Here is a 27,737-nt window from a genome sequence, read left to right as displayed (position 1 = left end):
TTTTTTTTTGGCATGAGTGAATGGATCACACTCCTTTGAATGATTATAGACCTATTCCAGGAGGCTCTGCAATGTTTTGGAGCTAGATCAGCACAATGCCATCTTGAGGACCCACCAGCCAAAGGGAATCCTCTTCAACCTGGATTCTTAGCTGAATCTTGCCCATACTTTTGGCAAGCATATGTCTTTCTACTCTATCCCTTGCCTGATGTTTATTACCAAAGGGTCAATAAATTAGATTATTTCTATTGATATATCTTCCAGAATCCTAAGTGGCCATGATATGTGGATGGTCATGATGCCATGTTGTGAAAGCATCTATAAGGTCATGTCTTGTTCTATAAAGCTAAAATCTTTTTTTTTGTGATCAACAAACAATAAGCCCAATGATTTCTCTTATTTTCTCCATATTTCATTCAATTGTGAGAAGGTAAAGATATGGCCTGTTGCTGAATAACATTTGCAAAAGCCTGCTTGTTCCCTATTAGTACTTTTAGGGAGTACAAGCTTTATTCATGATTCTCTTAAACATTTTTGTATAGATGAGGGAGAAGCCAGGTAGGTGAGTAGCTATTAATGTTTTCTCCTTCCTGCCTCCCTTCTTAAATCAAAAAGGGTCAAGATTTTTTTTCCATACCTCTAGTGCCTTTCCCTCTTCTAAATAATTTATAAATTAGTCCCTCTCTGTCCTCAAAATTGTATCACTTCCAACCTGGATCTTCTTTAAATAGGCTTGGTCAAATCTAGTAACTTTTCCCACCTTTGTTCTCTGTAGTGCCTTTTCTATTTCCTCTGTAAGTGCCTCAGGGACCATAATGTTACCTTTGGCTGTCATCTCTATCCTTTTGGTAGTTAAATAAAATGCTTCCTGAATAAGGCAATTTCTGAACTCTTTCGGTCTCCTTGTTGCAGCAATTAACTTATACTAGTTTAACTTCTAGATGAAATTTTCTTAGGTATTGATGTTATTTATATTGTTCATTTCCCATTTTTTATTTTCAATGGTTTGTTTAAATAATTCAAGGCTAAAGCTTAATAATAATAATTAATAAGAATAATAAGAAACTTTTAAATATCTCATTTCATACTCTCAACAACACTGTAAGGTAGGTTCTATTACTATCCATTTACAGATGATGAAACTGAGGTACAGAGAAAGTAAATCACTTGCCCAAGGTCACAGAGCTAGCATCTGGGGCTGTGTTTGATCTCAGGTCTTCCTTGCTCCAAGTCCACCACTATACCACCTAGTTGTCTCTAATTGTAGGCCATATTTTTCCATTACTATTTCTCTTCATGATTACAAATTCAGGTCTTTGTTTCAATGAATTAGTGGTCTGATTGTGCATAGATGACAAACTATGGGGTAAGTCCTTCACTTATAGTAAGTATTTTCCTGTCTGTTAAAATGCAGTTGATTTCTTCTTCTTCTTCTTCTTCTTCTTCTTCTTCTTCTTCTTCTTCTTCTTCTTCTTCTTCTTCTTCTTCTTCTTCTTCCTCTTCTTCTTCTTCTCCACCTCCTCCTCCTCTTCATTTTCCTTCTTCTTCTTCTTCTTTGCAATGTTTGGTGCTCACCACAGGCAACCTCTACCATTAAAAAAAATAAAATATTCATGATACAGAGACACAAGACTTCTATATAAAATATAAGTCTCACCACTCATTTCTTTCTCCTGGGCCATATTTTCCTATATATTTCTCCCTGTCCTCACATTTTGCCACCTTTGCATCAAAGTCCCCAAGTGTCAGAATGTATGCCATATGATTTGGATGGTCTTGCTTCACAGAATTTTTCTACTACTTAGTCATCAACCGCTAATGCTGGTGCACAATTATTTTCATGGTGTCCTTTCCACAAATATATAACATTAGTACTGTAATACATATGATAGCCAAATGTCTCATGAAATAATGTCTTTTACCTTCTGGGTAAAAGAGATAAAGATTCACCTTCCCAGTTCTTTTCTTTGCTTCTTTATGCAGTGCCTGGGAGTTATCTTTCCACTTACCTGTAATTTCCTTCTTCCTTCTGTTTCATTTACAGAAAGAAGGTCAGCTTTGATATGATTCTGCTTCTCTGACAATATGTGTACTCATTAGTCACTGGAGGATCCAACATTTAGAGTGCCAATAGTCAATGTTTGTAGATAATAAAAAAACTCTATGCTTCTTAACATCCTCTGTTTCTTTTCCAAATATTCTGCTGACATCACTGCAGAGGCAGAGGGAGTAACAGAAGACTAAGAGCCATTTCTTATTTTTCCTTTTTCCATGGGTTGCCATGGCCAGAAGAGTTTCATCACAAAGTGGCCTGCCTACTGTTGATGTGCTTCTCTGTGATTATCTAAGATGGTTCTTGAAAAGAGAATCATTCTGTTACCTTTCCAATATGATGGAGCTTTATGAGAATTTTGCTTTCCTGGTGTGACCTTCAAGAACCCAGGGCCACCTATAATCCATGATGAGGTATTAGAATATAAATGAAATATTATTGTTCAGGACAGTTGGTTACCTTATATTGTGGTGCTTATGATCATCATTTATCTTTAAAAAACATACTTGCAGCTTATGTAGTGACTTCAGTAAGAGAGGATAAATGAGCAAAATGACAGGAAGCTCTTAATAATCCCCCAAATTAAACTATCATATGTGTGAATACTCAAAGACTTCAGCACAAAGCTAGATTTGTGGAGTTTAAAGTGTGTTAGAAAACATGGTTCTAGGGAAAGAAATGGGGTACATAACAGGTGCTTAATAAATGCTAATGTTAAATGGCTGACTGATGGATGCCAATGATTTATAAATTATATAAATGCTTTAAACCTATCCATTCTGATTACTTTTTTCACTGAGGAGTTGGAAATCACTCAGTATCACCAAAAATTAAGTTGGTTGCATTCTGATAGACAAGAAGTGACTAAGTAGTGTGGGACCATTTCTAAATCAGTTTTCTGGATGCCATTAGACTATTGAATTGTTAGATAAAGGTTGAAATGAATCCCAAATTAGAAAAAAAAAAGAATAAGCCTGACAATTAAGGGAACTTCAAACTGACTATTGGCATAAGAAATGAGAAATGGATAAAATAACAGACATTGGCACAGACTTGGTATTTCTTGAGGAAGTTTAATGACTATAAATCACTCACATTTTAAATAAAATTATTACAAGGACTGGCTTGCAAAATAGAGGAGGAGGAAGAGGTACATTTTAAAAATTTGCCAAAAAATTATAAATTAGTAATCACAACATGGAGATGAAAAAGATCTAGAAACAACATTAGTCAGCAAACACCTGATTTTCTTTCCAAGCAGACATGTTTGGCAGCTAAGGGCAGTACTGATTTGTAATAAAAATTCTTGTGAAATCTCACAGTATAGAATATTAAAAGAGTATTGTCCTCATAAAATAAATCATGCTAATTGTGTCCAAATGGAGGGAAAAATAATTTTACAGAAAGCTTGGCAAAAAACCTAACTTCGTTAGATCTTCCTGAATGCATTTAAGGATAATGCTGTAAGGAGAACAATGAATACTAAAAATGGAAAGGATCCATAAGAATATCCATTACAAACTTTATAACAGTAGATGCAACATAATAAGATTACATTTTTTCATGTACCATTGATGAAATAGAAATAAAAAAACCCAAAAGATGAAATAGTAGCCCAACTATATAAAGTTTACACAGAGGAGTACTGTGCTGAAAGTCACACAATTTTAAAGATATTGGGAGATAGATTTTCAGTTCTTCTGAAAGAGAGGAGGACCAACAGTTATCAATGCATATGCCTACTTTCCTATCTATACAAAATATTCAGAAGTATTAACACAACTATTGAGGGAATTATATCATTAAGGCAGAACTCGTGATTTCAAAGAAAATCATGAATATGCTTGAATGGTCCAGAATTGCAGAATATAAGGAATTCTCTAAGTAGAAGGCAGAGGAGTTACAGCATTTATTGAAGCTCCACAGTAGCAGAACCACAGACCAGTGGCCCAATTCGATATCCTGGAAAAACCTTCCAAAACCAATATGCGCTCCTGTGACCAGGAGGTTACAGAAAAATATTATGGCAGCAAGCCAAGCCATACTGGTAAGCAAGACCATCAGGTCTTAGCCACTCCCCCTAGGACCCTGAAAGCCCCCCACCCCCCAAGCCTATTCAAATGGGTGGGAAAGATCTTCTCATTTACTGATTGCCTTTAAATTCAGCCCCCAAGATATTTCATGTCCATTACACAGGCAACTTGTGTCTAAATAGGTACAAACTCTTCTTTTTTCTCCTTTTTTCCCCTCAATTACAATAGAATCCCCTCAGAATGAACACATCACATTTGCAAAATACTTAACATAACATCTCATCATCAGAGTGGCCACATGGCTCACTCATCAGCCCCTAGATCTCTGTATCCATTACATAGGTCAATGGGAAACTGGTGTCAATAATACCATAACAATAAAACAATACAAGAAGGATAATACAAAATAAGTACACAGAACAATATCATCATTCCCCCCTTGAATGAATGGGGATCAATATCTTGGGGTAAGGGGTGAAGGTCTCATTTTCCATAGCTTCTTCTTTCTGAAATTGGACGTAGAGCTGTCCGTGCCCCAAGAGACCAACAGTCCCATTCTGGAGGTCAGTTCTTTAGCAAGCTGGTAGGAATTCCAGGAATGCTGGGTGCTTAGGCAGTCATCTGAAAGTGGAGGGTACTTAGGGTACTTAAACCTAAAGGAGACAGAACTATCAACAAGGTTAACCAAAACAAAGAACAAAAGAGTAGGCAAGTATGGGCTATTACCCTTCAAATAAAATCATCCCCATTCTGGTTGAGATTCTAATTATGCAAAATTTCGATCTCATAGCCTAACTCAGGTAGGAAATGTTTCTTTTCAAAGGGAACACAATAAGGAAACTAAGCTGGAAGGGTCCCATCCTAGATGAAGAGTAGGATTACCCTCAGGGCCTTTTCCCCAGATACAAACTTTCATCTGTTAATCACACAAGATCACCTTCCCTCCGAGTGGCTTGTGGCATTTATCAGCATCAGCCATACTTCTGGAGTCCATGAATCTATTATTATAGCCCTATTCATGGTAAAATATATCGTTCAGGGGTGCAATTTGGTAATTATCTTCCCCTGAATAGACAACTGTTACAGTATTGTCCTTCCCACGGGCTGTGACTTCTGCAGCCTTTGGAAGATCATCTGGCTTCTGTTTTACCCATATTTTAGCTCCTAATTTTATTTCATTAGTAGAACGAAAACCTTCCTTTCCTCTGAGAGTTATTTTGGAAGGAGGTTCAGTTTTCACAAAGAGTATTTTTTCACAGGAGATAAACAATCACTTGGACTATACTATCATTTCTGCAAAATTGTACAGGTTTTTTACCCAAATTCTGGAGTGTCACAACGATTTCTCTTTGGTAATTAGAATCTATCACTCCAGCCAATACATGTACTCCTTGAGCTACTAATCCAGGTTTAGGTAATATCTGTCCAAAATAATTCCTGGGGATTCTCATACATACCCCAGTAGAGGTTTTTCTTACCTCTTTCCTATTTAACCTAAAATTCTCTATACAATGTAAATCATATCCTGCCGAACCAGATGTTCCTGGGCGCGGCAGTGGGACATCTTCCCTCACAGTCCAAAATTCAATTTTGGATCTCACGTGTTTGCTGTTCTCTAATCTGTAGGTTTGGGGTCATCATTTTGGCTAGAAGTGTACTACCCCCTAAGGGCCTATTATTCAAATTACATAAGGCAATAGACAAATTATCCTTCCAATGTCAATATGAATTATTAGAGCTTAATTTTCTTAGCTGTTCTTTCAACAATACATTCATTCTTTCAATTAGCCCAGATGCTTGTGGGTAATATGGAATATGATATATCCACTCTATATTATTCAATACACAATATCTTTTCATTTCATTGCCCTTGAAATGTGACCATTGTCACTTTGAATCTGCATTGGGGTTCCATAGTATAAACTTACAATATCTAGGGTTTTACAGGTGTTTTTCTGAGTTGCCTCCTTATAAGGACAAGCCACTAGTACACCTGAATAGGTGTCAACACACGTACATATATATTTACATCCCTTTTCTTGGGGTAGTGGTCCAATATTATCTATCTGCCAAATCTGGGCTGGAACTTTTCCGCTTGCTATTTCTCCAGTTAGTATCCTAGAAACAGTTCGTTCTTTTTCTAATTGGCATATACAACACTCCTCTGTTATTTGTTTTGACAATGCATGAGAGATACTAATACCTCAATCCTGTGCCCATTGATAGGTGGCCTGGACCCCTAAATGGCCGGCTATCTGGTGGACCCATTTTGCTAAGGTTGGGTCATCAGTTGAGGTCGGAGTAGGGACAATACATTCAGTAGCAATCTTTGCTAGCTGATCCACATGTGCATTGTAGTCACGTTCTAGTGTGGTTAAGGTCACGTGAGCATTAATATGAAAAACTGACAAATTCGTAACCAGAGACATATCCCATATATCTTCTCATAACTCTTTACCTCAAACTTGTTTGCCATGAATCTCCCAATTCCAATTCTTCCATATAGGCATCCACATAGCTAACCCATTAGCTACTGCCCATGAGTCAGTAAGTATATGACACTGTCCTCCTTCCTCTGTCTTTATGACTTGCTGTACTGCCATCAGTTCAGCATATTGGCTACTTCCACCTATCCCAGAACTTTCCAGAGTTCACCTAGTACAGGGGTTATAGGCTACTGCTTTCCAATGTCTCTTGTGTCCCAAATATTTTGCTTCCCATCAGTAAACCAAGCATGTTTCTTCTGTTCCTCAGTTAGTCCATCATATCCATTATTTCATTTCACTAAGGATAGTACCAACTGTTGCTTAGGTTCAGGGGGTTTTTCATTCCCCTCAGTGTCAATGTTCGCCACAGATACATGTAGAGCAGAAACTCCACTTTTGCCTGCTCTTGACCTATTCTGAGTATACCACTTCCATTTGATTATGCTTGCCTCTTGTGCATGTCCAATTCTGTGGGAAGCTGGGGTACTCATTACCCAAGTCATAATTGGAATTCCAGGCCTTAATACCACTTCATGACCCAGAATCAGTTGCTCAGTTTCTACCAAAGCCCAATATGCAGCTAACAGCTGCTTCTCAAAAGGTGTATATTGCATTCCAGATGAAGGTAGTTTCCTTGACCAAAATCCTAAAGGTACACTTTGGCTTTTTTGTTTATGCCATAAACTCCAATTCACATAGTCATCTTGCACAGTCACTTGTAATTCGACTGGCCCATTTTGCATAGGCCATAAATCCAGGGCTAATTGTATAGCAGCCTTTGCTTCCTCAAAAGCTCTACTTTGTTCAAGACCCCAATCAAATTTGTATTTCTTCCTGGTGACTTTATACAAGGGTTTCAAAATCTGTCCCAAGTGTGGGATGTGGTGTCTCCAATAACCAAATAGCCCTATGAACTTTTGGGCCTCTTTCTTATTAGTAGGGGTGGGAAAATTCTGGATTTTTTGTTAAGCTTGTGGAATAATTTCTCACAGTCCTTTGTTCCACTGTATCCCCCAAAATTTTACAGTTTGAGCTGGCCCTTGACTTTTGCAGGGTTAATTTTCCATCCTTTGCTTTTCATATGGTCAATTAATAGTGTCAAACTCTTCTCCACTTCTTTTATATTTTCTCCCTGTATCATGATGTCATCTATGTGGTGGGTAATCTGTACACCAGGTAACTTTAATTCATCTAAATGTGCAGCTACAATCCTGTGTCAAATAGTTGGGCTATGAAGATATCCTTGTGGCAGGCATGTAAATGTATACTGTTGGCCTTGCCAAGTAAAAGCAAACTGGTCCTATTGCTTGGGGTCTATTGGGATTGTAAAAAAGGCACTGGCCAAATCAACAACTTCATACCAAGTCCCTTTGTGTTTCTGTATTCTCTCTATTAAAGTAACAGTGTCTGGAACAGCAGCATACAGGGGAGGAGTCAGTTTGTTCAGCTGTCTGTAAGCTACCTGGCACACAATATTGCCTCAAAGTAATTACTTCAGAAGGTTTGGGCAAAGGGATTGGATCCATCTTTATTTTCCTCACAAAAACTGCACCAATGCCTATTTTCCTCACAGCAAATTGGTATTTCCCTTCAGGTAAATTCGAGGTCACACCCTTCAATATTTCTATTCCAATGATGTATTCGGGAATTGGCACAACAACCACAGTATATTCTTTCTTGGGCAATTGTCCAATTTTCATCATCAATTTAACTTGTCTGGCTGATATTTCAGCCCCTCCTAATTCTGTGATGGTAATAGGAGTTCCATGAATAAACTTGTCTGGATTTCCATAGATAAAGGTGGCCTCTGCCCCAGTATCTATTAATGCCCTAGTTACCCTACTTGACCCATTTTTCAAATATATGGTCAAGTTAATATGGGGTCTGCAATCCAGCCTGTGTTTTTCCTTAATTTGGACTGGGGCTTGGCCTGTTTCCTAGTATTCACTAACATGCGACTTACTTGGGTATGAGGGTTCAGGGTCTGTAGCGTCTACAGGAGCAGTTCTTATTTCTCTATTTCATCTGTTATCAAGTCCTTTATCTTGGTACGTTCTGTGCAGTTCATTGGTTGGAATGCCATCTATCATTTCAAAGTCTACCCCTGCTCTCCATAGAGCAGTGAACATTTCTTTCCTGTTACTCTATTTTGGCACCAAATTTGCTGGCTATTCACTCTCCTCTCTCAGGGAGACCTATTCCTTCCCCAGTCTCCTAAGTTTCTTAACTATGACATCTTATCTATCACTACTGAAAGATGGCTGCCTATTTCCCCAAGTAACAGAGAGGAGCTGTCCTGACTATTGAATTCCTAAGAGGGACTCCCAAGGGATCATCGTAATATGTATTTGCAGTTCCTGTCACAATAGCAGTCTTCATTACCTCCTCCTTTAGTTTTATAATACAATCTCTAAGTGAATACCAAGGTCTATTCCCAGTGGGCCTCATAGAATCAGTAGCATATTTCTTATTACATCCCTCAGCAGCTAACACCAACAGATTAGTCCTACTATCACCATCTTCTTGCTGATGATCTTCCCTAATTTCTTGCTGAACTACAGGATCCTGGCTGATACCTATGAATCTCATAAAATCCACCCTATCTACTGATATTCCACCAGCCCCTTGATCACTGAGTCTTACCATCCAAGATATTAACAGTTCTCCCATTCTTTGGGTGAATCTACTCAAAATGTCTGTGATCTCTTGCAGTGAAAAATCTTTCTGAATTTCTCTTGTAACTGAATTGTCACCTTGGGTTTCTGTCCTCCTCCTTTGTATGGGACAAACATCTGTCTGAGTATTTGACCATCTCTCATTCTCTATGTGAAGGACATCCTGAACTCTAGTAGTGTTTTGTGCCTCAGCCCCTAACATTGTCTCATTTTCTCTCTACTCCCTTCCCCTGCCACCTTGGCAAAGACAAAGCAGGCATTCAGGCTCAACCTGGGCTGAGTCCAAATGCACTCTTGGCCTATTTGGCCCCCTGTTACTCCTAGGCACATTAACGGAAAAATTCTCATTTGAGTCAGTAGACTCTTGAGCAACAATTTGTTTTCCTGCTGTTCAAGAGTCCCCATCTTGCCATGGCATGGGAGTGCCCCCATTTCTTTCACTTAATCTCAATCTTTTATACACTAGCTGGTAGGCTGATAACACTATCCAGCTTTGCCTAGATAGTGGTGCCCCTGACTGAATTCTAACCTCTTGTAAACATCTTTCCAAATCCCTGGGATCTCCTCTCTGTAGCCTTGGTTCCCAGTTTTCACAGAGTCTGGCTCTTTTAGCCCATTCCTTTGATACGGAGGAATAAAAGGGATCCTCCCACCCTGGGATATTCATCTCTTTCTTGCAAGTTCTTCTGCTTCTAAGTAGAGATCCTATACCTAGCAATCCCATCCTCATCGCCAGATGTATCATTAAGGCAGAATTCATGATTTCAAAGAAAATCATGAATATGCTTGAATGGTCCAGAATCACAGGATATAAGGAATTCTCTAAGTAGAAGGTAGAGGAGTTAAAGCATTTATTAAAGCTCCACAGTAGCAGACGCAAGGACCAGTGTCCCCAATTAGATATCCTGGCAAGAACCTTCCAAAATCAATATGCCCATCTCAAAATAGTGACCAGGAGGTTACAGAAAAATATTATGGCAGCAAGCCAAACCATACTGGTTCTTCTCCCTGCCCTCCACCCCACCAATGCTAGGGCATTCCGGTAAGAAGATTACCCACTGGCCTCAAGCACTTGCTCAGCACTCTCGGGTCTGCATAAGGGTCAGTCCTGTTTCAGTAGCACCTGCTGCTGCCACCACTGCGCTTCCACTGCTGCCACCACCGCTTCCACTGCTGCCACCACTGCCACGTCCACTGCTGCCACCACCACCGCTTCTCCTTCTCCTGCCTCCTCTATGTCTCAATCTCCAAGCTGTGTTCTCTCCTTTTATATAGTCATCAGATGTCATCCTGTCAACTAGAACATCATCTGAGTGACTAGAACTCAGGCACCTACTATTGGCTCCAGTCTTAGCCACTCCCCCAGGACCCTGAGAGCCTCTCCCCCCCCCCCCATTCAAATAGGCAGGAAAGATCTTCTCATTGACTGATTGCCTTTACAGAATCATTGATGAATATATAAAAGAGAAAAGGCAAACATTGGCAAATGATATTCTGAAATAGACCACATGGGATCATATATTTAGAGTTAAAGGTCATCTTGTACAACACATCTTCATTTTGAAGATGATTCACTGAGTCCTGGAAAGGTTACTGACTTGCCAAAAGTCACATAGATATAAAATATCGTATCCCAGATTCAAACTCATCCTCTGACCAGTGCGCTTTCCACTGTGCTACTCCGCAATACACCAAATCTTTATGTTGGCATATTTGACTCCAGGGTATGGAAAATACGAAGTCGTTCCCTTAGTTTTTATTTTTGTTGACTGTTACACACAGCACACGCGCACACACACACACACACACACACACACACACATATTTGACTCAGTAAAATGATACCTTAAGCACGCCAACAAGGTGTTGGAATCATGCAAGATTCCTTGAAAGATATTATAGCTCAACCATCCTTTGAACATCAATGTCAAGTGAGGCTTAATGTAAAATGAAAAGATTATAGTAAATAGACTTTACGGCCCCCTGCAGCTCTAAATCTATGACCTAGAATTATATGATTTTACCATCATGGGAGATGAGAAAATCATCGTACAAATACAAGAGAGATCAAAAGTGAGGTTTTCTAGATGCTCTTGTCTGTATTTGCACTATTTGTGTCAAGCTTTGGAGTCTCCTGTTTGTCAGAGTTCTAAGTGAAAACCACAATCTAAAGAATTTAGCTTAACTATACACAGAAGAAAACAAATCAAGAGTATGTAGAATTTCTGTTCTCTAGACTGTAATATGCCTTTGTGTGGACAACCTCTTGAAAAATCAGGTTAGTAGAGGGGTTGCACCAGGAAATCTAGGGCAAACTCATGTAAAAGGACAAACATTGGTAGAAGAAGGGAGATTTGACAAACCATAGGAAGTCAATTTAAGATCCTACAAATAGACCTGAAGCCAACTGACCCTGCCCACAGTGGGGTCAGGAGCCAGCTTGAACACCAATAATGAGAGATTTGAAGCCAGATCTCAGTTTTTCCCTATCAAGACAGAGATGAAGGAAAACCTGGGAGAAATAAGGAAACAGATGAATAATATTAGAGTTTAGATGAAATGATGGAAAGGAGGATAAATAGCTAGAACAGAAGGTAGAAAACATGAATCAAATTGTGGAGTTCCCGGGAAAAAAATAGAACAAACTGAACTCACTAACTCCAATAGACAACAAGAAACATTAATTATAGTTACATATGAAAAATAGTAACTAGTTCCAGCCCAATGGAATATACAATAAAAAATTTTTTTAAGTTTATATTTGTTTTAACATGTAATGTTATAGCAAAGGATAAGAAAAGTCTATTTCTGATTCAAGTTTCTTACAAAGTAATAGAATATTTATATAAAACAAAATATTTAAAAGACTCAATACTGCAATAAAAATAAGAATACATTGATGATATGATGAAAATGCTGTTATTGTTTAAAATATTTTAGCAGAATATACTGAATTGTCTCTTTTTTCTTTAAATCTTTGTATATCCACTGATAGGTGCAGAAAGCTTTATCTACTTACTGGCAAATTCACATGCTCACATAATGAACCAACTATAGTTAGATAACCTGGGGAATTGTCTAAAATCATAAACAATTTAAATGTGATATTGTCGAGCCTTGAAACATTTTTCAATAGCTGAGCTAAAACAGATTGAAAACCAATCTTTGAAAATACCTTTAGTCACCCCATGCTTTCTAATGTGACCACCAAAGACCTGGAAATAATTGTTCTAGCTCCTTAGAGCATAAGATTTTCAGGACTGATAAACAAACATTGATTTGTAAATTTAAAATCCCTTTTAGTATCCCCAATAAAAGTGTTACATGATCCTTAAACACTTTAAACCCTAGTTAAGTTTTTTTTCCCTTGGAAATGTAAATTTTGGAATCCATCCTATCCTGGAATAAACTTGTTTCATCTCCATTAAAATTTGTTGGTTAGCATATTCACTTTAAGCATTGAGATATTTAGCTCTCCAAAATTTTCAACATTATGCAAGTGAACTCAATTTTAAAGTTATCCAACCCAGGAGCTCTTTCAGCAAAAGATTCTTCACCATCTACTTCACCTTTCATTGCCTTAAATAAATAAACTTGAAGATTTGGTCTCAATGCCTGCCCTACTAAGGGGAATATATATATATATATATATATATATATATATATATATACACATATATATATATATGTATGCATGTATGTATGTATGTTTTATTTCTTTCATAATGTTCTATGTAATAGCTTCAGGCCTTCTGACAGCTCATCTTATATTAGAGTTACTATGACCATGTTAATGCTGTTCAATTACAGCATAACCTTTGTACTAATGTAATGAGCAGCCTCTACATTTTTGAGCTGGCAATACTTCCATATGAAGCATTGTTCATTTTGTTCATTTCATTAAGGGTTCTTTTATGATGGTATGTAGGTCTTCAGCATGACTTTCTGACACACCTCTTTCCCGCCTTATTTTATACTATTCTTTTTCTACCTACTGTGAGAAAAGTACTCACTCTAGAAAGAATAATACTCGTTGTGAAGCCAGGAAAGTTCTCACCTTATTTTACACAGAACATTGTGAAATACATCCCTGACCATCTCTGGCCATGGTGGTAGGCTACCCTGTACTGGCACTAGCTTTGCTGGCAGGGTCTCCAGGTGACATTTATTTTACATTTATTTTTCATTCCTAGTAAATGGCTAATTCCCGAAGGGAATATGCTTGCTCAGACAAATGCAAGGCATTTTATGCTGTTCCCAATTTAAATCCTGCCCCCCCACCTGCTCTTCATTGGCTAGATGCAACTTCCTGAACCTCTCATTTCATGTTATCTTACTTGATATGTTCCTCCTCAAACAGTTCATTAAGCATGCATACAAGCTTCTGACCTGGTTCTGCTAGGTCACAGCTCTGATTAGAACCAGTTACCTCTGACTTACATCCTGTTATCTCTCAAAGCTGGGAGGAGTTTTAATTCTGTGAAAACAGAATTCCTTTTTTTGTTTCCCACACTACCTTACCTTTGTCCACATAGGGAATCATGCCCTAACTTAAGGATACTCTGCCGAAAGGAATATAGATTTTGATCACTGAAACCTTGCAGGGTATGTTGGGGTTTACTGGCTAGATTTCTTTTTTAAGGACCATGCCAGGCCTTAAACCCAAATCATTATGGCTCTCATTGGTTGGTCAACCATAGGTCCCATGCCAAGCCTCATGTGGTCATTGTGCGTTCTCTGGTGGCTCAGAGGGACTGTAAATGGCAATTGTTTCTGCTTTAGCCAGAAACCCTGAGGATCTTCTTCTTCCAGACTGATTTTTTTTTGTCTAGGTAAAAGAGGCCATTCTTTGCCTCATTTCTTACCTAGCTTTGATCATTGTATGATCATTGATCATAGCCTCAGACTAACTGAGACTTAGGTAAAATCTTGCCTTAAAAAGGCTGAGGTCTCCCACTGCATCCGGGGCCATTTCCGGTTGTCCTGATCTATATCTTGCCACTGGATCCAGATGGCTCTGGAGGAGACAGCAAGGCTGGGGACTTTGCACAGCCCTGCCTCACTTAAATCCAATTAATTTACTTGCAAGTCATGACATCACCTTCCTGATGTCTGGTCCTCTTGAAGAACAAAAGGACAAACCACAACAAAAGCAGCAGCAGTACATCACATCCACATGTAACAATAGGAAAGTGTGGACTCACCTTCAACTAGTTCACAAGTGTCTCACCAATTGGATTTTGGCTAGCATTTGATGCAACTTAGTATCATTTTATGATTTCCACTAAATAAAATTTTGCATTGTTCAAACTCGATTTAATCTTGACCTAGTTGTAGTCAGTCAGTTGGCAATCATGTATTAAGCCCTTACTCTGTGCCAGGCTCTGTGCTAAGCACTAGGAATACACATACTGAAGAAAGAAAATCTCTACCTTCAAGGAACTTACATTCAAATATGGGAAGACAACAGAAAGGGTGCAAGGCCATGGTAGAGAAAGTCTGGAGTGCAGCCTACAGAAAAATGAGCTGTATGCAAGATGAATTGCAGATGACCTCACAAGGAAGGCACTAAAATTAAGGAGGATTGAGAAAGGCTTATTTGCAGAAGGTGGGACTGTAGTTGAGACATAAAGGAAGCCAGAGAAGCTGGGAGGTGGAGTTGAGGAGGAAGAACATTGCAGGTTTGGGGGGGGGGGCAGTAAAAATGCTTGGAGTCAGGAGATACTGTCTTGTTTAAGGAACAGCAAGGAGGCCAGTGTCCTTGGATCTCAGAGTGCACAGAGGAGAGTGAGGTGAAAGAAGACTGGAAAGGTAGGAAAGACCAGGGCTTTAAAAGCCAAATAAAGGATGTTATGTTGATCTTCTAGGCCTTGGTTGACCTCGTTTGAACACTGTGGCACTGGCCCCACACTAATTGGCAACGTGTGGGCCATTTGCTGGTTACTGCCATTGACTACTGCTTCCAAGGTTCTCCACTTGGGATTTTCTTCACTCTAGATGCCTCCAGACACAGAATGTTGTGAGATACATCCCTGACCATATCTGGCCATGCTGGTAGGCTACTCCGTACTGGCGCTAGCTTTGCTGGCAGGGTCTCCAGCTGACATTTTGTGCAGTTTGAGGATGGAAGAAGTCACAGTTTCTCATTGGATTTCTTGATCATTATTTGGTCTCATGTGAACTTCAGAGTCTTGCTGTTGTAGGTATGTGGGAACAGGGAGATTTATCCCCTATTACAGAAGTAGCTAGGTGATATAGCAGATAAGAATGCTTAACTTGGATTCAGGAAGCCCTGAGTTCAGATCCCTCTTCATTCATTTACTAGATGTGTGTGTTGTTGAGCAAGGCATTTAACCTTTATTTGCCTCAGTTTCCTCATCTGTAAAGTGAGGATAACAACAGTATCTACCTCCCAAGATTGTTGTGAGGATAAAATGAGATAATATTTGTAAGTCACTTTGCAAACCATAAATGATACAGAATTTCTTATTAATATTTTAATTGTTGTTAATTGTTATTGTCGTCCATCTTGGCAGGAGTCCTCTTATGTTCTTTCCCATAACAAAGGAAGTATTGATTTGATTACTGTCCCTGGAGCAGGAACAGGAGGTAAAAAGTGGCAGGAGAGGTCATTTGTGCTGCTGGAGGGCAGGTGTTTGATGGGTAGACACTGGTTTCCTGGGGGATGTGAAGCATCGTTAGATGAGTCTTTACTCACTCACTCATTGGCACATGTGGACAGTGAGACACCATCCAGCAGGCAGCTGCTCCACCATCCCATTCGACAGCTCCATTTTAGGCTTTGGGTTAGAGTTAGAAATGGAATTAGGATTAAGGTTAGGTTTACAAAGCATTTTCCTCACAAAAGCTCTGTGAGACAGGTATAGGAGGTAGTGCAGCAGAGCAGGAATGACTAGGTTCCAATGCCATCCCTCACATTTCATTTATCAGCTCTATGGCCCTAAGCAAGTCACTTTACATCTTTGAGTCTCAGTTTCCTTATCTGTAAAATGGGGAATGTAGGGATTGAATTCAATGACCTCCAGGGTCCAAGATACTCTGATTATTGGTCCCATTTGACAATAAGAAAATAAAATGCCGTGTGTGTGTGTGTTACTATATTATAGTTATTTGCACTGGAAGGTTTACTTGGTGCCCAAAGTGGAATAATGTAAGTAAAGCTGATTCTCTCTATAATGACTTCTGTTCCATCCACTGACTTTATGGAATAGTGGAAAAGGCCAGTGCTTTACATTTTTGGTAATCTTTGGTAAATAATGACCTTTTTAGGATGTAGAAAAGTGATCACCTACTAGTTTAAGCAACAGCCATACCTGCTACCTTCTCATCCCAGCTTATCTGCCAAGCCATCATGGAAAACAATGGTTTATACCACTGCCATTCTCTGCATGAGTTTAGAAAAATATATGGGAAATTATATTCTTCTGTCGAATGCTGCTAGTATTCCCCATAATTAAGTTAGAGAAGTATATGGGAAATTGTACTGTTTTATAAAACACTTGAGTTCAGGGACAAAACTTTGATAGAAATCAGTGAGAGCATAGTTTTCTTTGTAGTCAGCCTTTCATGAATGCCCCAATTCTAAAAAGAGGGGCAAGCCTCCATACAAAGACTACACCATAAAGACTCTCCATTCTATGTCATAAATTATATTTTGTGTTCATGCTTTAGAGTGTCATGCTATCACTTTGGATATTAAAGTTTTCCCATTAAAATTTACTTTACCAGTTCAATTTCCTACCATGAAAAGTAACCTATACATTAAATTTCCATGTTTGGAAGTTATTTAAAGCATCATATCCTGTGAATTAAAAAAAATACCTTAAAAGCACTGCTATTTTAACTGAAAACAAAGCCTAAATTAGCTTTATTTTTGCAACTGCGTATTTTTTGTTTTCAGGCATTCCAAAGATGATTACCTCAGATATGGTAAAAGAAGGTGCTGCTGTCATTGATGTGGGGATCAACCATATCCGCGACCCTGTAACAGGAAGGACAAAATTAGTAGGTGATGTGGACTTTGAAGGTAATAAGCAAAATAAATCTCTCTTGCATGGTAGGGATAGTAAAGGTTTTGCTTTGTACTATTGATAATAAATTTAAATAGAGCTTTATTGAATGAAAACATCAGCCAAAAATTCTTCTCTGATTGGAGAAGGAAAACACCATATATACATATTTTTAAATGTTTTTAAAGTTAACATACATTTATTACTGAGGTAAATATGACTTTGCCTAATTAATAGTTCTAATAAAATGATGGAATGAGGATATATGTCATTCTATTTTTCCTTAAAAGAAATAAAGAAGAGATATGGTTGAGTACAAATGCCACCAATCCCAGCACTAGAGGACCTGGACTTGAGTCCTAGCATTGACATTTGCTAACCAGATGACTCTATTCAAAGCATTTGACCTCTCAGCCTCAGTTTGCCTAGCCTATTTCTGGGCCAGGCCTGATTGAGACCCATCTGGTAGTTTAGGTTCATGATTTCAATAAAATGAGACTAACATTTAACAAAAGTGAGTTATTAGGTTTGGATTGTGACTGTCAGCAGATAATGAAGGAAAAAAGCTAGGATGGTGGTAATGGAAATAAAGAGGAAAGAACAGATGCAAGAGATAATCAGGATGTGTCATGGCTGGGATTTAGTAACCTGATAGGGAAGAGAGAGAAAGGGAGAGAGAGGGGAGAGAGACAGATAGACAGAGAGAGGGGGGGAGGAAGAGGGAGGGGGGAGGGAGGGACAGGGAGAGAGGGAGGAGAAGAAGGAGGGAGGGGAGGGGGAGAAAGGAAGGGAGAAAGGGGAGGAAAAAGAGAGAGAGGGAGAGGGAGAGAGAGAGAGAGAGAGAGAGAGAGAGAGAGAGAGAGAGAGAGAGAGAGAGAAAGACAGAGACAGGGACAGATGGAGAGGAGAAGAGGAAGAAGAAGAAGAAGAAGAAGAAGAAGAAGAAGAAGAAGAAGAAGAAGAAGAAGAAGAAGAAGAAGAAGAAGAAGAAGAAGAAGAAGAAGAAGAGGAGGAGGAGGAGGAGGAGGAGGAGGAGGAGGAGGAGGAGGAGGAGGAGGAGGAGGAGGAGGAGGAGGAGGAGGAGGAGGAGGAGGAGGAGAGGAGAGGAGAGACGAGACAAGAAGGAGGAAGAGGAGAAGAGGAGAAAAGAGAAGAGAGATAAATTCAAGATTATTAACATAGGAGACCAAGTGTAACATGGTGCTTACATAGACAGAAATAATGAAGTCAGAAGAAGGAACACATTTAGGCATAAAGATAATACTTTTGTTTTGGGATGATTTAAGCTAAAAATCCTTAAGGTACAGGCCCAGGTATGGACTATCTTCTAAGGAGTGACCTAGCTAAATTGCCCTCCCCCCCAAATTGTCAATCACTTGAAGATTTGTTTTGGCCACAGAAATTCATGAAGGCCATCACCAAATGGTGAAGGGTTCCCAGTCGGTGCCTGTGGGGAGTTAGGGGAGAGACTACCCCACACTGATGACATAGTGTGTTTTTGAGATATTGAAGTAAGGAAGGGCTAGAAGAGAAAAAAAAAAAACCACAACCGAAAGTACAGAGGCTGGGTAATATAGGGAAAAGAGTGCTAGATTTGGAAGCAGAAGTCTTGGGTTCAAATCAGGGTTCTGTATGACCTGGGGCAAGTCAATCCACCTTCACAGTCATCAGTTCTTTGTGTATTGGACCAGATGATATGAAAGTTCCTTTCTAGCTCTAAATCTGTGATTTTGTAGTCAAGGTTAAGTTAGTCTTCAGGTCAGCTGATTTCAAGTTTAAAGCTATTCATTCAGACTCTCAGAATAAGTGTCAAAGAACACATCTGTATGAGAAGGAGTAACGGAATAGGCATGCAGCACTGTAGTAGGCCTAACAACTCAGCTGAGATGAGTTGCAGAGGGTCTGAAGTACACCTTGTTAAGGGTGAAATTTCTTTTATGTCTGTGATTATCTGGAAAAAGTTGGACAATTCCCAGGGAGGGTCTTGGGGAAAGAAGTGGATATTACATTCACAGATGGATTTTGGGGCACTATGATGATCCTACTGAGCTGTGCCTTCTCTGCCACCAGAATGAGAAGCCAGAGGGGTATTGCATAGACTATGGGATGTGTACTTAACACCTCTGATGTAGAACACGGTGCCTTAGCAGAATTAAATATAAGTAAATAACTGAGTAGTAGCAGCTAGGGGGTCCTACAGTGGATAGAGTGCCAGGCCTGGAGTCAGGAAAATTTATCTTTCTGAGCTCAAATCTGGCCTCAGATACTCACTAGCTGTGTGACCCTGGGCAAGTCACTTTACCCTGTTTCCCTCAGTTTCCTCATATCAAAAATGAACTGGAGAAGGAAATGGCAAACCACTCCAGTATTTTTGCCAAGAAAACCCTAAATGGGGTCATGAAGAGTCAGACGTGACTGAAGCAACACAACAACAAATTACTGAATAGTGCTGTTACAAAAGAAAATGTACCAACACAAATGAATAGGAGTGCAGAATAAGAGAATTCTTAGGTTCATTAATTAATCAATGAAAGGATCACATTTTAAAGTCAGAAGGGACCTGAGAACACATCTAGCCCAAGGCACACCTGATTGACACTATATATATATATATATATATATATATATATATATATATATATATATATACACAACAACAGAAGTGAAGAGTGGTCAGTCTTTCTATAAGACTTAGTTTCCTTCAAAACTCAGGTCAAGCACCAACCAGTGCTTGGCACATAGTAGGTGTTTTATTTGCGCTTGTTGACTTGACTTGAGTTCACCTTCCACATAATGCCTTTCTTGGCCCATGCCAGTGGCTAGTTCCTTTTTCCTCAAATTACCTTGAATTGATCATATATATTTTGCACATTCTTAAAAACATGTCTCCCCCAAAATCTCCTCGAAGGCAAGGACTGTTTAGTTTTTGTCTTTGTACCCTGGTACATAGCACAATTCTTGGCATGTAGCAGGTGCTTAATAAATGTTTGTGGATTGATTAGTTGACCTTCAGTGCCAAGGAGCCCATTATCTTCTGAAGCAGTCCCTTCTACTTTATATATAGCTCTAATTGTAAGGCAGTATTTTCACCTGTTGCTCCCAGTTCAGCTCTTTAGAGCCAATCAGAGGTCTAATCAGTAGTCGGGGCTGTAAGAATCTAGAATAAGGATCTGCAACATCAGATAAATATAGAGAACTTTGAAAAGGTCCAATAGACCTAGAAGAGACTTTAGAAGGCCTTTTGACTACATTTGAGGACCTAGAGGGCCACATGAGGCCTCGAGGCTGCAGGTTCCCCACCCCTGGAAACCATTGGTTCCTATTTAGTGGCTGGTGATCCTCTTGGCGATTCACAGTAGCAGTCCAAGAGGTTGGCACTAAAAATTCTTTAATGGTGCATCGAGCAGTAAATAATTGTGAAGAATATAATGAGTAGCATATTAAAACACCTTTTTTATTATTGAAAGGTGTTCATGGGATAAAAATGTTGGGAATCATTGATTATTTCTGTTTATCTCCTCCCTGCTACTTTCACCATATTTATAAATGAAAAAACTCAAAACTGAAGCCCAGAGGTGTAAAGTGATTGGCCCAAAGTCACAGGGCTAATTTGTTAACATTTCAGGAAACAAGGGAAGAAAATAAAAAAATTTGTGGTGATTCCATATGGAAAACACAATTTTCAAGTATATGAAGTAGATAATGGTAGTAAACAGATGTCCCTACCTTCCACTAATAGGGCATATTACTAGAATTGAATTTACAACTGGAGATCTTTCAATGAAGATGTAGAAATCATGGCAACTTCCACAAGCTCTCAGATCTTTAATTTGGGGGTGTGGAAGAAGAGGGAGGGAGAAGAGTTCAAGGTTGGACTATGAGAAAAGGTCTGAGCCAATAAATTACTTCATAGATAGGAAGCTTCTACCAACCTGGAAGGGAGGAGTTAGTAATTAGCAAATGCTTTAAGCCTGACTTAATATTTCAGATGCTGTACAGAAAGCAAGAGTACAGTGCTGTGGGGTTGAAGGTAATGCCTCAGAGGTCATATGAGGAGAGATCAGTGCACAGGCACAAAATTATTGCCTGGGCACTGAAATGACACTGCCCACAGGGAACACAGAGGCCTGGCTATCAACAGATAGTGTATGCTTTCCAGTATCCAGAAGAGGCAGGCAAGAAAAGTACATACAATTCCCTTTCATTGATCCACCATGGGGATGACAGAAGCAAACCATAAAGTTAGAAAGTGTCTATTCATGGGGGAAAATCAACAATGGAGGCCTTATGCTATAAGGGAGAGAACACTAGCTCAGAAGTCCGAGCATGAGGGTTCAAATCCCACATCTGACCTGAAAAAAAGTCACTTTCCCTTCTTAGTCCTTAGTTTTGTCTTCTAAAATATATGGGAGTATTAGACTAGATAAATTACTTTTGCCTGAGACTTAATTTCCCCATTTATAATAAGAGGACTTGGGGGATTTCTGAAGCCAGTGTGAGTAACATTACCCTGCCCTGACAACCACACTTGTTTCCATATAGAGAAGAAGGGGACCACATCCATAAAAACTGTCACTATATTCTTATTTCACATCATTCTTGTATTTGGGGAAAGTAAGCTTCCCTTTGTTAACTGTTCAATGACTTGTGAGTGTTTCATTTCATCCCAACATCCAACTTGAACTGGGCCTCAGTTTACTCATTTGTCATATATGATGGTGTCAAACTGATAATATCTGAGATACTTTCCAGCTCTAATTCTATTATGGTTCTATGTCCATTATAAAGTTGTTGGGTTTTTTTCTGAAACAAAAAGGAAAAATAGGAAATGTGGTTTAGATTCTTGTGATGTACCCTATACTTATTTCTCTTAGCCTTAAAGAGTTAAAACTTTAGATACACATAGAAATTATATATGAAGACTCCAATACACAATATTGGAGAAATGAGGGCAGTTCACACATTATTTGAGTTGGCACCTATGGATTGGCATAGTGTCACCTGCTTCATTTTCGATGAAAATTAGACCATATTGGTCTGAATATACATACCCTAGCATGTAGGCTGGAATGAAACTCCTTTGAAAGAAAGAATATATGAATGAAAAATAATAATTACAGACCATGTTCAGGAGTTAAGCCACACTTTAGAAAAAAGTATGGTCTATATTTAAACCAAGAGTATGACTTCTCCCGTGGGAAATTAACTTGGAATTTGCCTTTCAATGCTATGACAAATAAGTCCAGTCACCAAATTTCACCTCATAGTGCCAAGGGCCCTTCCCTTTCACCCTAGGGTCTGGCTTGGCAAGTGGTCAGCCTAAGGGCCTGAAATGCAAAAGAGAAGCTTAGGAAAGTCATTGGCAGTCATCCTGGTTTTTCAGGAGTACACAAGGATACCACACTCACCCAAAACAAATACAAGACTCGTTCAGGATTTACCAGGAATTCAGCTTTCATTCTATATGCTATATGAAGAGGAAGTCCAGTCACGTGATCTGGGTTTCTACCGTGAGGAAGTCATGCCCACTCTTGGCGTCTCAGGAAGTGGCCAGGGTTCTGATAATATCATGTAAACTTGGTAACACTATTGGATAAAGCATTTCAGTTCATTATACACTATATTTTCCCTCCATCATTATCAAGTCCTTAGAACAGGAATTCTTAACCTGGGGTCCCTGGAGAAATCTCAGGGGGTCTGTGAATGTGGATGGGGAAAAAATTGCATCTTTATCTTCACTGACCTCTAACTGAAATTTAACATTTCTTTAAATTATTTTAACATATTATTTTTAGAAAGAGACCATAGACTTCGCTGGATGGCCAAAGAGGTCTATTATACCAAAAAAAAAGTTAGGGACCTCTGTCTTGGAGCAACATTCTGCTATGGTACTTCTACAGAATGACAATATATGAATTGCATCAAGAGAAGTAACAAACATGGTTACATTCATAAAAAGACTTTGCAATGTGTATAACATATGGGAAAGGGGAGAGAAGGAGAAAGGAAGAAGCATTTATTAAGCATCTACTATGTGCCAGGCACTGTGCTTTACTTTTACTTTATAAATATTATCTCATGTGATCCTTTCAACAATGCTGTGAAGTTAGTGCTGTTATAATCTCGATTTTACAGTTGAGGACACTGAGGCAGACAAAAGTTAAATGATTTGCCATCAGCAACAGCAGCAGTAGCAGCAGCAGCAGCATCAGTAGTACAGTAGTAGTAGTAGTAGTAGTAGTAGTAGTAGTAGTAGTAGTAGTAGTAGCAGTAGTAGTAGTGGTGATGGTGGTGGTGGTGGTGGTAACATGGTGCCACTGAAGTTTATTTATTTATTTATTTTTTTAGTAATGGAGTGGCATGGTTTTATAATATCAATTTGGCACCTACATCTAATATTAGAAATGGGAGGGGTTACTAATCAATCAGGAATCTGTTGAAATAATCCCATCCAAAAGTACTGAGGGCCTGAACTAAGACAGAGACTATGTGAGTGTAGGGAAGGGGATAAATGTGAGAAGTATTAAGGAGGTAGAATTATGGAAGAACAAAATTTGACAGCTGATTAGATATAGGGAATGGGGGAGTGAGAAAGGTTAAGAATGAATCCAAGATTTTCAACCATTAACTAGAGGAATGGTGGTGCCCTCAAGAGAAATAGAGAAGTGTTCAAAAAGGATGGACTGGGGGCGGGGGAAATGTGAATTCTGCTTTGTACATGTTGAGTTTGAGATGTTGATGGGATACTTAGGTAGAGATGTCAGCACAGATATGATAATGAACTTTGATAACCTTTGGAGAAAAATAGGGATTTTAAGAGGTGGAAGGGAGGAGCAAGTGCATTCTAGGCAGATAGTATAGCCAATGCAAGAGATGGGATAGAATGTCATGTCAGAGAAACAGCAAAGAGGTTGGTTTGGCTAGACTAAAGTGTGTGAAGGGGAGTAATGTATAGTAAGCCTGGAAAGGTAGGTTGGAATTAGATTGTGACAGGCTTGAAATGACAAATGAAAGAGTTCATATGTGATCCTTGAGGTAATAGAGAACCACTAGAATTTATTAAGAAAGGAAACGATGTGATCAGAGGTATACTTTAGGAAAAATCAATTTGGCAGCTACATAGAGAATAAATTGGAAAAAGGGAGAGCCTCAAAGCTGGAAGACCAATTAGGAGGCTATAATCAATGGAAGTGGTGCTTATGTGAATGAACAGAATGGAATAGATTTGAGAAATATTGTGAAAGGGGAATCTGTGAGACTTGACAAGTGACTGGATGGATATATGGAGTGAGAGAGAAGGAGGGGTCAAGGATGCCACTTCATTATAATTTCACAGTGTTCTAATTAAAAAAAAAGACATTCTTTCCATTTGTACTGTCGTAAACATCATGTAAATTGTTTTTCTCATTCTGCTTACATCATTCCGCATCAATTCATTTGTCATCCCACACTTCTTGAAATTTCTTATACTCCTCTTTTTTTAAATTTAAATTTTATGGCACAGTAATATCATATTACAACTATGTATCACAATTCATTTAGTCAGTCTGCCTTTGATGGACATGTACTTTGTGTCAAGTTCTTTGCTACTATGAAAAGTACCCATCCTATCTTTCTAGCCTGATTACATGTTATTTTTCCTCACAGACTCCATACTCCCCAAACATACCCCACTGTTCCTCATGTGTGACATTCTATCTTCTGCTTACCTGTCTTTTCAGGGGCTGTCCCTCATTCATAGAATGCTCTCCCTCCTCACCTCTGCTTCTTGGAGCCAGTAGTTCCCTTCAAGTTTCGGATCAAATGTCACCTACTTCAAGATTCCTTTTCTGATGCTGAGTTGTTAGTACCTAGAGTATTTATTTTGTGTATTGTATATACTTATCTGTGAATCTGTGTATCCCAACTTGAGTATAGAGATTCTTAATCTGTCCCCATAAACTTTTAAAAAATATTTTGGTAACTATATTTTAATATAATTAGTTTATTTTAGCTATAGGTATTTTCATAAGACTCTCTTCGTTGGTGGAAAGAATGGTTACTCGAGGTTTCAGACCTGTATGTGGGATGGAATTGGCAAGAGCCTGAGATAGGAGAGTTCTTTTGGTTTGAAGCTTTTAAAGAGGACACACCTGTGTGGTTCCAGGCTGTCTTCTGGAAACTCTCAGAGGGAGAAAAATATGATGGGAAGCAGCTGACATGTAGAGGAACTGACACCTTGAGTAGGTCTATATTTACAGCTTGCCACATTAGAGATTTTGGAAAATTTCCCATTGGGTGAGATTGGGGACTCTTTCTCAGTTTATCTGAGATTTCTGCCACATTCTCACTGGGAGAGCTCATTCACACAAAATATTATGCTATATCCTACTGTATATAATTTCTTTAATTTCAGGTTGCTAATGGCTTGGAGATATGGATTTATTCACTATTCAATATTTTTGATGTCTTTGTCTAGCATTTAATGGGAAGGGAACCAAGCCTTTGGCTATAGCTTGGAGCATTTCTCATTTCCTCTAGACTAGCAATACTTAGGAGGGAAGATTGATATAAAAGAAGTGTTTAAGGGACAGTGGAGAAGAGTGAGCTCCTAAGAGAGGGTGGTGAGGCTGCTGAATGGCTACTAGATAGGGAAAGGGTGGGAGGTCCTGTTAGAAGTTTGAGGAACAGAGGAGGTATAGGGAGGGAATGACTTCCTGACTCCAAGTTTCACCCTCTAACAACATTATACCCCATGCCATCCCCTAAGAATCAAAGCAACTTGCTAAGGGAGTAAGTAACTTACTTTGGCTGATTAAAAGATCAGGGTAAATATAGGTGGCAGCGTAAGGTTCCCAGAACAGATCATGATACCTGAGCCATAGACACCCTGTCATGAGGCATAGGGAGTGATGCCAAAAAATTGATGATCACATGCATTTTCTTGTGTTCTCAATGGGACTGTTAGAAGGATATGTGCATGTTCCTTTGTTCCTTATGTTGCTATTAGTATCCTTCATGAGTAATTTAGCCACATCCTGTGACTGCATGTGACCTCTGGAATTTTATTTAATTTAGGCACTGATGTCATTTTAGAGCTCTTTGTTCTCCCATCATTCCAATCATCTGATGGTTTGAGCATGAATTGACTTCCAATGTCATATCTGCTCTCTTATCCCTTTAGAAGGAAAATGATTTATATGATGTGCTTCTAGAACCTGTCTGACCTAGTTCTTCCAGTTAGGAGTTTAAAAGCGTATCCAACCCACTAGTATAGGGACAAAACAGAAACATAACAGACCAGATTTTCATCCTATGTCACTGTCTATTCCTAGATCAGGAAATTTCTTGTATGTGTTTGAAGTGTTCAATATTGTATTTAATGAAATATCATATTTGCATCAGACAATTTGTATTGACTTAAAGCATTCAATTTTTAAAAATTGTTTAAAATTTTTTTATTTATTCGTTATTTTTAGTTTTCAGCATTGATTTTCACAAGAGTTTGAATTACAAAATTTCTCCCCATTTCTACCCTCCCCCTCACTCCAAAATGGCATATATTCTGGTTGCCCCATTCCGCAGTCAGCCCTCCCTTCTTTCATTCCACTCCACCCCATCCCCTTTTCCCTTACTTTCTTGTAGGGCAAGATACATTTCCATGCCCTATTGCCTGTATATCTTATTTCCTAGTTGCATGCAAAAACTTTTTTTTGAACATCTGCTTTTAAAACTTTTGAGTTCAAAATTCTCTCCCCTCTCCCCTCCCCACCAACCCTACCTAAGGAGGCAAGCAATTCCACATAGGCCACATGCGTATCATTATGCAAAACCCTTCCACAATACTCATAATGTGAAAGACTAACTATATTTTTCTCCTTCCTATCCTATCCCCCTTTATTCAATTTTCTCCCTTGACCCTCTCCCTTTATGAAAGTGTTTGTTTTTGATTACCTCCTCTCCCTATCTGCCCTTCTTTCTATCGTCCCCCATTTTTTATCTCCTGCCTCTTTCTTTCCAATGGCGTAAGATACCCAATTGAGTGTGTATGTTATTCCCTCCTCAGGTCAATTCCAATGAGAGCAAGATTCACTCATTCCCCCTCACCGGCCCCCTCTTCCCTTCCTACAGAACTGCTTTTCTTGCCACTTTTATGCACAATAATTTACCCCATTCTATCTCTCCCTTTCCCCCTCTCTCAATATGTTCTTCTCTCATCCCTTAATTTGATTTATTTTTTTCAGATATCATCCCTTCATATTCAACTCACCCTGTACTCTCTTTCTCTCTATGTATATTCCCTTCAGCTACCCTAACACTGAGGTCTCATGAATTATACACATCATCTTTCCATGTAGGAATGTAAACAAAACAGTTCCACTTTAGTAAGTCCATTATGATTTCTCTTTCTTGTTTTACTTTTTCATGCTTCTCTTGATTCTTGGGATTGAAAATCAAATTTTCTATTCAGTTCTGGTCTT

At 38.9% G+C, this 27,737-nt stretch overlaps 1 protein-coding gene across 2 annotated transcripts in view; it reads left to right on the top strand.

Annotated features, from left to right (window-relative positions):
- Nucleotides 1-27,737, top strand: part of MTHFD2L (methylenetetrahydrofolate dehydrogenase (NADP+ dependent) 2 like) — a 130,843-nt gene that overhangs the window by 88,732 nt on the left and 14,374 nt on the right. For both annotated transcript variants that reach the window (XM_036763934.1, XM_036763935.1), the window contains one exon: nt 17,169-17,294. In XM_036763934.1, coding sequence (XP_036619829.1) covers nt 17,169-17,294 — 126 coding nt within the window. The remainder of the gene's footprint in view (nt 1-17,168; nt 17,295-27,737) is intronic.

Source organism: Trichosurus vulpecula, chromosome 6 (genome assembly GCF_011100635.1).
Source record: "Trichosurus vulpecula isolate mTriVul1 chromosome 6, mTriVul1.pri, whole genome shotgun sequence".
Taxonomy (NCBI): domain Eukaryota; kingdom Metazoa; phylum Chordata; class Mammalia; order Diprotodontia; family Phalangeridae; genus Trichosurus; species Trichosurus vulpecula.
This window is presented reverse-complemented; position numbering and strand designations above follow the sequence as displayed.